At 43.7% G+C, this 15,337-nt stretch overlaps 1 protein-coding gene across 1 annotated transcript in view; it reads right to left on the reverse strand.

Moving 5' to 3' along the window:
- Window positions 1–5,609: 5,609 nt before the first annotated feature.
- Window positions 5,610–15,337, reverse strand: part of agmo (alkylglycerol monooxygenase) — a 31,266-nt gene continuing 21,538 nt past the window's right edge. The window contains exon 13 of the mRNA XM_040166036.2: window positions 5,610–6,185. Coding sequence (XP_040021970.2) covers window positions 6,105–6,185 — 81 coding nt within the window. The 3' untranslated portion in view covers window positions 5,610–6,104. The remainder of the gene's footprint in view (window positions 6,186–15,337) is intronic.

A 15,337-nucleotide genomic window follows, 5' to 3' on the forward strand; every position in this document is an offset into this window, starting at 1 on the left:
ACACATTGTACAAACTACACTTTAACATTGTTTTGGGTGAAATAATTTATAACAACAATCTCTAAATGTAGATTTGTCGATTTGAAAATTTATCATTATTAATTCTAAAATTGTCTGGCACAAAATCTGTCATACAAAGACATATTATTTTTAAGAATACATATAGTTTGTCATTGTTTGGGGAAGAGAAGATAAATGAGTAACATTCTCCTGTGCCGTCGATCATGAGCCCGACATTTGAAACTGCACCAGTGGAGCTGCTGTACAGTATAAACGACCGGCTTTGTGGATCGTTATGTTCACAGGACAACCCTCGCACGGGAGGCATAAAGGTTACTCAATAATTGTTACCGCCATGCTGTTCTGCTCCTGAGACACGGCTGTACGAGGATTTTTATTTTTTTAAAAGACCGTAGCTGTAAGCTTGCTGCTTCCTCAGAACAGACTGAAAACCTTCAATTCATTCACCGGCCTTTAGACAACCTTTACGATGCTGGTGAGAGACGGCTGACCGATGACCCAGATAGGGCCGGCGTGTTGGTGGGCGGCGGCCGACCAGCGTGCGAACAATCTTTGTGTCTCAGCGTGGCCTCCAGGCTGTCAGCGTAGGTCATGTGCGTGTTTGCATCCGCGTCAGAGGCGGTCAAAGTATCGACGAGTCCCTCACATGTGACTCTCCCCTGTGGACATCTAGGGTGACTTTAATCTACGTGTTCTGTTTGCTTCCATTTGCAAATGTAAACGAATTACTATACCTTCTATCTGTTTTGCTACAACCCTCTTTGAGTCGGTGTGAAGTCATGTTTTCCGGTGACCTGCTGAATGCGATGTTCAGTATTTGGTGCTGGTGACCAACAACCTGGTTCTCACTCGGACCCGTCAGATAACGCCGTGACGCACTAGATGCCCACCTCGCGTCACTTTTCAGATGATGCCGGGGGGCCAGTTGCCGGTCGTTACTTGCATGTCGACAAAATATTTGTACTAGATAATTTTCGTTACGTAGCTGCCATTAGATAAGTGATGTAAGGAAACTAAAGTCCCTTGTAAGAGACCTCATTGGTCCTCGGCAGACTTTCTCCCACTTTCTTCAGTCTGTAATAGTTATAGTTATAGTAGTTATAGTTATAGTATATAGTTATATGCGGTCAAAGTGACCATGTGATGGGTTTACGTTCAAATAAGACAGATCATACTGATTAGGAGTCAGCACGGTTTGGTGTTTGTTGAGCTGTAAAAAACTTAAGCGGAAGGAAATAGCAGATTCAGCAGATGATTGTTTGTCATTACTGGTGACTGCTATTAGTTTCAATAGATCCTTCAATCTATTGTTATCATAAAAAAATTATAATATTGAAATATTTATATTGAGTGTGAACGTTTGTTAGACCTTGGGCCCATTCATCCATTCATCATGTTCTACTTCTACTTCTGTTGTGTGTTGTTGTGTTTTACCTGAAGGGTTCACAAAAGGTCCACGTCAGATGGGCCTTTCACTGCTGAGTGCATCCGACCTGCATCGCCGTCAGATCTCTTGTGGCGGTTGTGCATGTGGGTCAGGCCGGATAGAGCACCAACATCCAGTGTAGCATTTAAAGAAAACTAAGAAGCATAGTCACATTGTTGTAGGAGAAAATTGTGAAAATAAGTGCAAAAAAGGTCAAAATCTTGATGGAAATATAAAATAACTCTCAATAACTCTGTTGTATTAGAGGCTGTTCAGAAAATGGAGTGTGATTTTTCCATGTCACATTGGAAGGTTTTCTTCCTCTATTCAGCTGTGGTGGTTAATGACTGCTCATGATAACTAACAGGCTGAATATGTGTGAAACTCATTGTAATATTGGCATCGGTATGTGCGAGATTGACTTAAAAACATGATGTGGCATCTTTGGTGTGGACAGTAGCCAGAAACCTCTGCTGTCTGAAATAAATACCGTGCTATGTAAATCAACCATAAAACTCCTTAAGAGCCAATCAAATCACTTTGTTTCCACTCAGAAGGGAGCTTTCCCCTCCCGCCCCCCCCCAGACTGTCACAGCAGCCCAAAGCACATATATCAATTCTACCCCACTTCTGGCTCTCTGCGCTATAAATAGAAGCTTGCGGAGTCTAGCGCAGAACACAATGCATCATAATGGGACCATTATGTAAGGTCCCGTCTATGAACACAGCTGACCCCGGGTCTTCCCACTCATCGGACCGAGGCCACAATGATGTTGGCTGAATATTAGACAAAACCTGCCGAAAATAAGCAAAGCAAGACATTATTGCACAAACAGTTCGTACTAGGCTGCAGGTCTCTTCCTTTTAAATGCCTCAGCGTGTCGGCGGAGTACTCAGCACTACAAATGGGGACACATGGCACACTGCTACATAGCCAAGGGGAATGTTGAATGGCTTTTATCTCATCTATTTTAAAAAGAGTCAAAAAATGACTTTTTCCTTCAAAAATACAGGGAGGAAATGACTCCCGTTTAGGTTTGAAACCAGTTTGTAAGATTTCTGGTGTTCACTCTGCCAGTTGCTGTCAAATGCGCTATCACACACACACACGCACATGCACGTACGCACATGCACACACGCACACGCCCATGCACACGCACGCGCACACACACACAAAGACATGCCAAACAAACCGGCTATAGGACAAAAAAGGGAATGTGTGATGTTTCCCTGACAGTCTTTTAACTTCCTTTAAATGTAAAAGAAACTCATCAAACTACATTTCATACGTAACACGTGTGACCTCATCAGTGCTCATGTGTCGCGGGAAGACAAGGGTTTGATTTGAAATGTAATTTACGTGACCGGCTGAAGATTAAAGTCACCGTGTGTGGACTCAATGATCAATTATTATGTTGACTCTTATTTACAATCAGTTTCTGTTGTCATGGCAACTGCACCAATGCTTGGTACATTTTGTATGCGTTCAGATGCAGTTCAATGAAGCGAGGTAAATTAATTTAAAACCACAGAGTAAGTTGTGTCCAAAAGCCTTTGACGGTCTCCGTTGATGACGCAAATGGATCCGTAATATATCCCACAAGTGGTGACTTTAATCATCTATTCAACACAACATGCTCGGTCAGAGATGTGGGCCCATCGTCCACACCTGTTGAGACGTTGGAGCCTTCAGTCCACCGCTGAAAGGACGAGTAGAAACACTGCATGACGCTCGAGCACCACACGGACCTCGTGCATACGAGAACCACAGACAAGTTGGAGGAGGAAAGCCAACCTCATCGCTCCAGTGATAAGTTCAATCAGAGAAAAGGTTTTGATGAAATCATTTCTTCAGGAGGATGCAGAAGCTTTTAAGAAGCTGCCGTTACGCAGCCAGGATGAAGTAACTGCTGCTTTCCGTCCGGCCTCCCTTACATCACAGCGAGATCCAATTCCCATTGACTGCCTCATTGATCGGCTTTCTTCAGCCACATTTCCTAGTTCCATTAAGCGAGACCCCGGGCAGAATTCCCTCACTGCCTATTAGTAGGATCCCATGTAAAGGTTAAGGCCACATCCGCCCCCTCTGGGGTCAATATTTCAGCTGCTTGATCTGTCGATAGATTGTGTTTCTTCAACCCAACAGATCGTTTATAAAGCGAAGAATACTGGATAAGCACAGAAGCTTCACACCGTATTGGCTCCTTATCTTTGATGGAGAATATTGAACCACGGTTTATTTTGACAGTCATTACTGGACGGACTTAAAATCAAAGACTTAATACTGTGATGTAGAAATGGGCTCTAGAGAAGTCTGTGACCATCTATAGTCGGCTCTAACCGGACAGCGACGCTACAAACCTACGGTGATTTTATACACTATGCAGTGAGTTCAAATCAACCACAACAGTAAAATGGAACATGCACATTACTGCAGCAGTAACATGCGTCCAAAAGCATCCCGTGCTATTAGCGACTTGCGGGAATACAAAATGACCTGAAACAGTTGAGTTTGTTAAATGTTACCGTACACGTTTTCAACCCACAACTCGACTTGCGTGCGTGCTGGGTCCCCACTTGGGAATCATCGCAATGTTACACATCAGGGTTCGACACATCAACACATTGAAAGATTGGGTGAATTAGCGCTTGTGAAATAACAAAAGTGCTGACAAAGCATTAAGTCGTTTAAATCTTTTTTTGGAGCTAGCTGGTAGTACTTTAGTTGGCTTGTTAATTCCACCATTCGTTCAACACTTACATATGACAGCAAATGAACTCTACCTTATGTAAACATGTAGCTGTTTTCTAAATGTCTGGCCTTTATATCTTTTCAAAAAAGCGATATAATTATGAGCATGGTGACTGTTGTGGTGATTAACAAAACAGTACAAACCCGCATCATTTTGTGAATTCGAGCTTTGCCACCAGGTCTGGAGACGTGTGTGTGCGAGTGATTCACGTTAGCACAAGCTCTGTCTCATTAGCACTAGCGCTTGGCAGGGTTATTAAAAAGGTATCGGCTGCTCTTCACTCACACTCACACTGGGCTTTGGTCGGTGACTAAAGCTGCCTCCAGATATGTTTGGAGGATTATTTTGACCATGTAAAGTCGTTAGAGTTTGAGAAATTGTATACTATAAGGAAAACATATTTATATTTGCTTAAAGCCCTGGTGCTAGCATACACAATCATCACCGTTTATCTTATTTGATGAGATGTCTGGTCAGTGATACATATGTATAGTAGAGTGATGCCATCTGTGGATCTGTTCTAAGGAAACATGAATATTCACGCAACACCTTTCATGAATTCCAGTCATTTACATAATCTGCGTACGGTGATGATTGCTACATAATTTTACAGATATTAATATTGTCATATTTGCATGTGAACAAACAGAAGCTGTCAATGTTATTTGAAAACGAGATGAGGCTGTTTTATTCATATTTACACAGTTATGTTTACTTTATTTCAGATAATTTAATTAAATGATGTACTTGGGTATCATTTTGTGTTTTTCCGCCATATATTTGGGGCTGTGATCAAAACCATGCGGTTTTCTGGTATTCATTAAAAATGTTGAATCTTTTCACACCTTTAGTGACTGTGATGTTGTGCATCATGTTGCTAAAAACTGTATTAAAGTATTACTTCCCATCCATTAACCAAACTCTCCAATCTACACTATTACTGACAATTTCTATGTGCATTTGTTCATGTCATTCATACCCTAAAACATAATAAAAGGATACTTTATTGCTGGATATAATATGTAAATATTGTAGGTATTATTAAAAACCTTTGGCTGTATGTCACCAACATGAAACAAGAATTTTGTAGGCTTAAATATTATAAATAAATTGCCTTCAAGTAACAAATTAACTGTGATACCACAATTTTCATTGTGGTATCAGTTCCAATGTTCACCCTGGAATATGTTGATGGGTCTTGATGAGTTTTGTTGAATATAGATTTTGATTTACTCGATTTTTGGCAGTTGATAACAGCACCATCTGCTGTGGACGCTTTGTCACTCCCACACAGGATCTGGAGGAGGAATTCATACGGACAATCTGTCGTTGCGACACACTGCACAAACCCCCAAGGTTTCATTCTGTCTATATTGCCTGTTTTTAAAAGAATAAAAAATTAGGAGCCAAACGTTTCAATTGCTTTTAATTGCAATGACAAATGGAAAACAATGTACAGAAGAGTGTTTGTTGTCCAAAGTAAAAGGCAAAAATTATTCTGTAGCTCAGGGGATAAACAAAAGTGTTAATTCATTAGTACTGAAATTAGCAACGCTGAAATTCTATTAGCACAGTGTAGAAAAAAAACACAGAAGACATTTTTAAACAGAGAATTAGATAATTTGATGAAGAGCACCTTTTCATCACCTTGTCTTACTGACAATATATGTAATAAAGCTTCTTTCAAAACCAGTTATACGTAACCAGTAAAAAGTGAATCCAGCTGAAACTGAAACAATGTTATTGTTGTGATCAAATGATTCTTAACACGGTGTTAAAGATTATTCAAAATATCTCACTATGTAATCATTTCAGTAATTAGAACTTAATAAAACAGCAGATGAAAACCATCCTCGGGCTAACTCTGTGTGCATCGTCCCTGCACAATAAACCAGTAAAACCAGTCAGTGGGCCTTCTTCTTGATGCGGAGCAGCTGGGAGGAGCTCTGCAGAGCCCAGAACAGCAGAGAGAGGGAGACAAAGGCCTGGACAACAGCGACAGAGAGAAAGGGTTAGCGGCAGACGGGTCACCGGGTCTTTCAAAGGGATCAACGCGGCCCACTTTCACTTTACGATCACGGAAAAAACGCAAATTGATCCAGTAACATTAACCATAAAACCACATTTTAAGTAAACATTTAATAGTTGATTATGTAGTTTTGTTGTAGTTGTTCTACTTAATCCTTCTTTTAGAACCTTTTTGATATTTTTTTTGACATTACTTAGACATACAATTATGACCGTATTAAATTTTACAACTTGTTTTGTGTTTATATTGTGCAACACGACAACAGAAATATTTAGCAATATAAATTAAACCCGGATTTTCGGTCAACTGGGGACCAGAATGAGCACATTCCAAATTGTAAATGTTACACGGATTTTCACAGCCCAAAGAGAAAACATGACATAAAACGTGCGAGCCGTATCATTTTCGACCTGTCAACGCGGACGCAAAACCCTGGTAAATCTGTAATTGAAAGAAAACAGTGAGAGACGTTGGCTCTGGGATGCTGTAGAAAGTGGGCTCAGGGGTTAAGGAGCGGGTCTTCTCTCGTGACGGGGTCGAAAGGGTCACTCCGAGAGAGACGAGGCGGGGGGGATCAGGGGGGCTACGCCTGACGCCGCCCTCTCCTCCACCCTCTCCTCCACCCTCTCCTCCACCCCGTGCGGCGCTTTGGCCCATAAACTGCTTCCTACATCGCAGCTCAGGCCAAAACCAGACCGCTGTCCATCACAGGCGGGACGGCCTGATGGGAAGAGAAAAAAGCAACGTTTCCTCCAGGACACGGCAGCTGTTCTCCTCAGAGAGAGAGAGAGAGAATGATGCAGAGCCCTTTCTGCTTTTTGACCTCGCAGTGCCTAAAAAACAGCCCCACGACTGTAAAAGGGCAACGGCTTGACTCTGGAAACAGAGCAACTAATGACGGCAGTTTCCTAGTGGGCCGGGTCCCATCTCCAGATCCAATCTCCACAATTAAAAATGTAATAGATTTTTTTTTTTTTAAATGTATCTTGATTTAATTGGAAAGTTACATTTATACTAACCCTCACTGTCTTAACGATCAGAAAATCTTGGGATTTTATGCTTTTATTTGACCTGAGAAGCCTGTACAACCCAGAAGAATTAAGTAGAGTTGAGCACAGTTGTTGCATTCGCAAACCTGCGGACAAAAGCCGCTTCGCAACCTGCTGCTCCCGATTAAATCCACTTAATACAATACAAGATGGCTGAAAGTATCGTTCAACTGCGAACCAACCCGATGGGAGATGACGGAGTGGGATCGGGAGGCTCGGCAGAACCTCGCAAATCACGTTTCAGTTGCAGCAGAGCGAAACGCGCCTGAAGTTTCTATCAAAGCCGCATGTCGAGGCAAAGGAAGGGCACCTATGTGACTCCCGTTGCCATCTCTCTCTCTCTCTGTGTTCCACCCCGCTATGCTACGTTTTAATGGACTCTGTAGGAAATCCATGTGGGACAGATTACATCGTGGAAGGAAGCGGGTTTGATCGTCTACAAATAAGCACCGTGGCCAGACAGCAGCGGCTCCATAAGTAGAGATCTCAGCAAATCCACGCACACTCACTTTGTTTTGGGCAGAATGTACTTTGTTAGGATTAGTAATACTAAAAGCCACGGACCGGTGACTTTTTTCTCTGCCTCTTTGCTCTGATTATTTCTCTTTTACGCTCTTTTACTGTGCAACACTTCTTCTGACCAACTTTGACATGGAGGCATAAGAGTTCACATGGGCCATTTAGCTCCACGGTCGCACTTATTGCCGGAAAAGAACGTAAATTTTGGACGATTCTGCAAGAGAATCAACGCTCTAAATATTAATGTTTAGCCTCTCAAACCAAAAAGAGAAAAGGAGGTTTTCCTTAAACAATCCCTTTACTGTAAAAAAAAACACAAATATCGGCCGATTTTCAAAAGAAGGCAAATGATGAAGTTTGTGAAAGGGTACAAACTTTGGTCTCCTAAATGAAAGTAGAAAACCGTCCATATCCAGACAAGTCAATGGAGACATTCTGAATACTGAACACTGGCCTGTCTATTGCCACACTTATTTCTTCTCAAATCCTGTTAAGGATGCATCTAATTCATTTCGTTGCGTAATATTTCAAAATGGTGAAAATCGAGCCAGCCTCGATGTAATAAAGCGTGTGTTTTAGGAGAGTGGGGTCACAGCAGGGCTGTAAACTTGTTGGACACAGTGTGCCGGTGTGAGTCCAGAGGGACGGACTGCCTTCTGCGGTGAGGTATCATCTCTTTTGCAAGACATGAAGACATATTAAAGTGAAGATAGAAAAAGAAAAATTCAATAAATAAGGATGTGGACACTTTCTACGTTTTTTCCACGCACAAAACATAGAAAGTGACAAATAATATTATATAATCAAAGCTCCATTGACAGAAAAAGTTATTTTACCTGGATCGTTCACTCAAACTCAATAGAAAATAAATAAAACTCATGTTTGTCCTCCGAGTGTTTCTACGATCAGCTGAAATAAACCCTCAAATCAGTTAGACGTGAAAAGAAACAACCGTTGTTTTACCCTAAAAGCTTATTTTACAATAACCGTTCCTTATACAGCACACTTCACCTTGTGCACAACAGAAAGTAAATAAAAGTCATTCCATACTTCCCTCAATCATCTTGAGTGTGATAGTTTGTAAACGTGTAATAGCTACAAAAATAGAAGTAACAAGAGTAATATTTCCACTGTAAATACAACCGAACTGACATCAAATGTGACACCAGAATAACACATACACAGAATGCGGGTAAAATAAACTAAGTGTCCTTAAAGTGTTAAACATGCTACATTTCCTAAATTAAAAATATGAGTTGAGAAACAACATAGCTGCTTCACCTAAAGAAAAAAAAGTCTGTTTTATAAAGCGGTGCTTTATTGTCCTAAGACGACGTGTCAACACGGTTCTAAATCCTCTACCTGACAACAGTGAAATTCTGGCTCCTCAAGGTTAAATATGAAAACCTTGAGTAACGTGCCATCTGCAGCTCCAACGGGAAAATATCTGCATTGACCTTGAGGGCAACAACGGTCACCTCTGGAGCCCTTCGGAGGGCTGAGGACGGGCGTAAAGCGGCGAGCAGATACTCCCCGCATGGCCGTGCTTCTGTCCTGCAGCCTGCAGCGGGTTAAACGTGGCAGAGCCTCGCTGTTCTGAAGCTGCAGCTGCACTCGTGATTGAAATGAAAACAAGGCAGAATGGCTGCTGTCAGACGTGTGATATACGACCTGTAATGGGACGTTTCCAGAGCGCCGTCTCCATATGGCTCCCTACAGCCCCCCAGATCTGGACCCAACGGTGTCGGAAAATAACTTTCAGTTTGAACCTGGCTGCAGGAGCGCAGTGGGCGGAGTACGGAGTCGGTGAAAATAAACCATATTTAACACATTTTCTATCCGGTTTGATTTAATGATCATTTAAGCTTTTTTTAAGTGAGAAAGCGACAAATAGCTCTGCTCTTTTATTTTTAAGAGAATCTGGCGGATCAGTAGCTCGTAGGGTCTATTATAGCAATTTCTTTTACGTAAAGAAATGCGTTGAAATCAGTTTAAACTGACTTACTTATCTTAATTAGATTCAGGTTTCAAGAAAAAGGATTTTGTTTTGAAGTTTTATTTAATCCTTGCTTTAAAAAAATTTATTTTAATCAAAATGAATACCACAACATATTCTGTGTGTTCAAACCGTAGAGGCACAGATAGCACTGTAACTTTACTTAAATCTTTCCAACAGATGCACATGAAACACACAGGTGTATCAGTACACACATCATATAAAACCCCTTTGAAAACACAAGTTAGTACACCTGCAGATATGCGCGCACACACACACACACACACACACACACACACACACACACACACACACACACACACACACACACACACACACACACACACACACACACACACACACACACACACACACACACACACACACACACACACACACACACACAGAGGACTTCCTGTCCGTTTCAATATGAGTCTGGGTTGGACTCAGGAAGGATACGCGGAGCAGGTTAATGTCCCACCAGGGACTCAGTGTAATGCCTGCTATGAGACGGGCTGCTATGAGACGGGCTGCTATGAGACGGGCTGCTATGAGACGGGCTGCTATGAGACGGGGTGCTATGAGACGGGCGGCTATGAGACGGGCGGCTATGAGACGGGCGGCTATGAGACGGGCTGCTATGAGACGGGCTGCTATGAGACTGGCTGCTATGAGACGGGGTGCTATGAGACGGGCGGGTATGAGACGGGCGGGTATGAGACGGGCGGCTATGAGACGGGCGGCTATGAGACGGGCGGCTATGAGACGGGCGGCTATGAGACGGGCTGCTATGAGACGGGCTGCTATGAGACGGGGTGCTATGAGACGGGCGGGTATGAGACGGGCGGGTATGAGACGGGCGGGTATGAGACGGGCGGGTATGAGACGGGCGGGTATGAGACGGGCGGCTATGAGACGGGCGGCTATGAGACGGGCTGCTATGAGACTGGCTGCTATGAGACTGGCTGCTATGAGACTGGCTGCTATGAGACGGGCTGCTATGAGACTGGCTGCTATGAGACGGGCTGCTATGAGACAGGCATTACACACATGCTATGAGAAATATCGCCATCACACTCCCACACCCCCCCCCCCCCCCACACACACACATAAAACACATAAGAAATGGCAGTTGTCAGACAGTGCAAGTGTAGCAAAACAAAAAATGGCCTGATGATGAGCCAATTTAGAATGATACAGTTGTTTTTTGAGGTTTTCCTCCCAACATCTGGTGTTTGTTCTCTTTTACCACGTGTACGACGGCTCCTTCTATCAATCCACTCATTGTCATAAAAACCCTCACACTGTGGAGTTTGGTGCCAACGCGTATGTGTGGCTAGAGGCTATAACCAGCTCGGCACTGTGTTTACACAACAACAAACACGCTGAAAGAAGCCATACTGCCTAATTTGAGTTTATTTGACTCCAGCAATGAAACAGAAACATCTGAAATAGGATTGGAAAAACCTGTTAAAGAATAAAATGTGGCTCCAAAGACAATAATTCAACCTGAAGGAGGATAGTCAGGAACTTGGAGAGAAGATTTGGAGAGGGAGAGCGAGGCCTTCGGGAGTCAGGTAGAGTACAAAAGGTCCACAGGACCAAAGTACAGAGCACGAGAAGCAGTAGCAGGACCAGAAAGAGTCCTGCAGCCAGGAGCAGTTGTCATGTATAACACAGGTTCCTATGATAGATCATTGAGCTCTCAAAGGCGTGTTCACCCGAACTCAAAGACTTGAAGGGTATGAGAAGTTCAAAGGCTCGAGCTGTCAGGTAGAGCGCCTTAAAGGCATTATGCCCTCAGTGGCTGCGGGCTGCTGTCTGGAACAGTTCATTTGTACATAATTTGCCCATGCAGGAATAGCTATCGCTTTCCAAAGCCGTAGTGGGAAGTGTGGACAAGGCAACCACAAAAAAAAACCTTGCTGTCAAAGATGTCGGTTTGTTAAAACCTCTGCAGGAGCTGCTCATGACCATTGTACAGCCGCTGCGTAGCCCTCCTACTCTACTTGGCGCATTGTTCTTCCCATATTTCCAAGTATGTTGGCCACCTAATTGCCAGTATGTGCTTGCATGTAAGCAGAAGAGGATGCGAAAGGGTCCGAGGCGTCATGGGAGACCTACAAAGTGAGGCGAGGCTGCAGGCGGTGAACTTTCACATTTGGAATCAGACAAATGGGTGTGACTGTGGAGCTTTGAGGGTATAAGCCAGTTAATGGAATGGAAGACAATGGGTCTTAAAAAAAATGGGGTTTGGAAGGTTTCAAAAAGGCAGAGAAGGCCAAACAAAAGGCTGAAGGAGGAACAACAACTATCAATGCGCATTAAAGGGTGACCGGTTGAGTTTGAATTGGTTTGAATTAGTAAAACCTTAAGGAGCAGTGTCAGTTCCTACAGACCATTGGACAATTGATTTTTTTTGTCAAAGTAGAAGGTCTTCACTGGTGCAGGTCTGTGTTTGACAGCGGCCATTTGCAATTGTCCAATTTTGTAACCGTCGATGCAAAGTCAGTCCAAAGACTTTTACCACTCACAACTCCCGGCAGCTGGAGACATTTTCCGGCTCACTTCAGGAAAAGATACCGTAGCCCTCAACTATTGTGAAAAAAGGATCCCGAGGAGTTTCATTTTACTGCATCAGATGTGTGATTGTTAGCCAGTAAGCCAATAAGCGCGGCAGCGAGCGAGATTAATGAACCGCAGTGCAGAGTGATGAAAGCTCACGCTGCAATAAATGAATCATTCAGAACCACTTTGACTGATTTTACAGTAAAAATCTTAGAGGTCTTTAGATTTGAATATTATGAAAGCCTTTTCATCGTTTTTTATGTTTCAGATTTTTGAAAATTGGGGAGTCACAGTTCTGTGAAATGCGCCTTTAAGACGAGGGAGAAACAGCACTGTAAGAAAAGAAAAGGGCCCGGTTCAATCAGGTTCACGTGCTGGCTCACAGGCCGTTTCATAAACTGGAAGACTGTTGTGTTTCACCCATGAATTAAAGCACAAATAGGAAGACAAATTCAAAAGAAATTCAGCCTTGGCCACAGAAGCTCAGTCCCTCAGAAGCCAAACTAAACACTGCACCAGGGGCCCCAAAGGGCCAATTGCGCTTAGATTTCCAAAGCTTTACCTGGCAAGTGGTTTGACAACATAAACCAAGCGGTTACTCTTTGACGGGCACGATCCCCTGCACATTGAGTGATAATATTTCACACTGTGTACTGTCGACCACCCCGCTGTTTACTCCTAACGGAGCAGCCCGACCCAGCATTTGCTCTTTTTTTTCTTTTCTTTCTCCAAATCCCTGCGTTTGCTCCCTGGGAGGAGATTTCCTCTTATTTTTCCATTCCCGCGAGCTCTCAGATGATGTCATGCTCACAAGAGTTTCCATCGCTCCGAACAATCCAGCTAACCTCAGGGCTGCTTCTCGCTACCACACATTCCTGCTTCAAAAAAAGAAAAGAAAGAAAAGAAAAAAGAAAAGAAGTCGCTGACCCGTTGCACCTGAGACTTAGTGGGTGAAACAACGCTCTCTGATAACGCCGACCTTTCACCCCGCGCCGTCTTATCTGCCGGCTCAGGGCTGCGAAAACGGGTGATTTCGGGCAGACAAATCAGGCGATGTGTCGCAGATAGAGCGACGTTGAGCCGCGGCATTGGACATGAACTTCATAATATTGTTATGACCTCTTTTGGCCGTGAAGCGTCCCCCCCCGAAAGGGATCTTTTCAGCTTGGAAATCACCATCAGCGCAGAGATGAATCGACGGAAAATCTAATAAGGTGTGAAAACAGTTGAGTTTAAAATAAGTGTACTTTGAACCGTACATAATTACGCAGGTTTAGATTTGCTTCTCAAGTGTCAAACTTGCGTGAGACAAATGTCGGAGACATTCTAGAGTAGGAGCAAAACAAAGAATGTCCTCAGGCCTTTTATTTTTATTTTCAAGAGACAAAATAATAGAAATTACATTTTCTCTCCGTGTATTAAAACTAAGAAAGTGAAAAGAGTTTATACACCCTAAGATCTCTCGCTCTCTGCCACAGACAGGTGTATTTTTATTAGCTCTCTTCTTACATTACTGTGACTTCACCGGCAGCTCGTGGCCGTGTGTGGAGAAGAGCCGTCTTCATTACTTTGGGATATACAGCGTCTAAGTCCTTCTGCTTGGGGCTAACCAGCGGCCCACACAGTATCCCAACCACGTGTTGCGTCATTACAGCCCAAACACGCAAGACATTATAATGCAATCAGATCCTATTACTTTCCAGACCCAACATATAAAAGGTTAAAGTCAATGTGGGCTTATAAAGTCCTGATACTATGGATTATTAATTGTCTAGAGTTGAAACGATGATTGATTACAGACCAAAGATGCTCTCACACAAACACACGGTTACCAGCTACGTCTCGCCTTCTTCTGCACAGACGTAGGGGTGGAGGGGGGGCGGGGGGGGGTCTGGGAGAGAGAGAGGCAGCCCTGGTTTACAGGTCAAGCCTGTAGCTTTACAAGGGAAATCTCCAGAGCCACTATAAATACCACTGGGAGCTTTAAGGGTGCAGTATATCACACCGCTGGGTTTGAAGGACCACAAACCAACTCATTTTTATTTTCTTTTTTTAGTAATCCCCCCCCCCGGCCGTCCGCCCGCCCGCCCCCGGCCACCCCTTTCCCAACTGTACAGTCGCATGAGCCTGAATACAATTAAATGTGAATTTCCCTTCCTTTCTATTCAAGTGACTGTTAATTGATTGGCCCAACTTCAAAACACCCTCCCTCCCTGCCTCCCTCCCTCCCTGCCTCCCTCCCTCCCCCTGCTGCAACAAAGAGGTGGCCATTCACCTCACGCGTCAGACTCATATATCATTAAAGTACCTTAAAAATGGTGGGGGGGGTGATTTCACTTTTTTCAGCCCCTTTTTTTCTGTAGTTCTGAACAAACTGCCCAAATATGTCAGGAACCAATTTGAGTAAACTGTGTGAGTTTTCAACGGCGGCCCACCTGCGAGCGAGACCTTTTCAGCTCCAACTGATGTACTGCGACTCGAAATGAGGCCAAATGCTTCGCATATAAGTTACTGTGTCGGGGGGATTAACTCCGTTTACTCCGTCCGTGTGAGGAGAAAGAGAAAAGGTGAGTCGTGTTTCAAACACCTGAGCACAGATGTGGAGTTCGGAGGACAATAAAAATTTTTTAAAAAGCAGCGATTCGGGCGCTCAAGTACAAAATCCCATCGGCCGGCTCTAGTTAGCGGCAGACGACACTAATTGGTTCCAGAAGCGCCCTCTCGTTCGCACTGGCTGGGATGGCGAGCAAGCGAGGGCGGGCACAAAAAAAAAAGTTTAAAAAGAAAATGAAAAAAAGGAGGCCGTTGTTGGGAGGGAGAGTAAGTAATGAGAGGTCAGCCGCCATTTACAGTCGGGCTGCCAGAGCCAGAAAGGCACGCCAATTTTATGGTCAATTGGGCGACGCATCTGGACTCACAGATCACAGGCTGGACTTAGCACCCGGTTCACACACATTTCACACACAGACACAAACA

This window comes from Gasterosteus aculeatus, chromosome 20, assembly GCF_964276395.1.
Source record: "Gasterosteus aculeatus chromosome 20, fGasAcu3.hap1.1, whole genome shotgun sequence".
Taxonomy (NCBI): Eukaryota; Metazoa; Chordata; class Actinopteri; order Perciformes; family Gasterosteidae; genus Gasterosteus; species Gasterosteus aculeatus.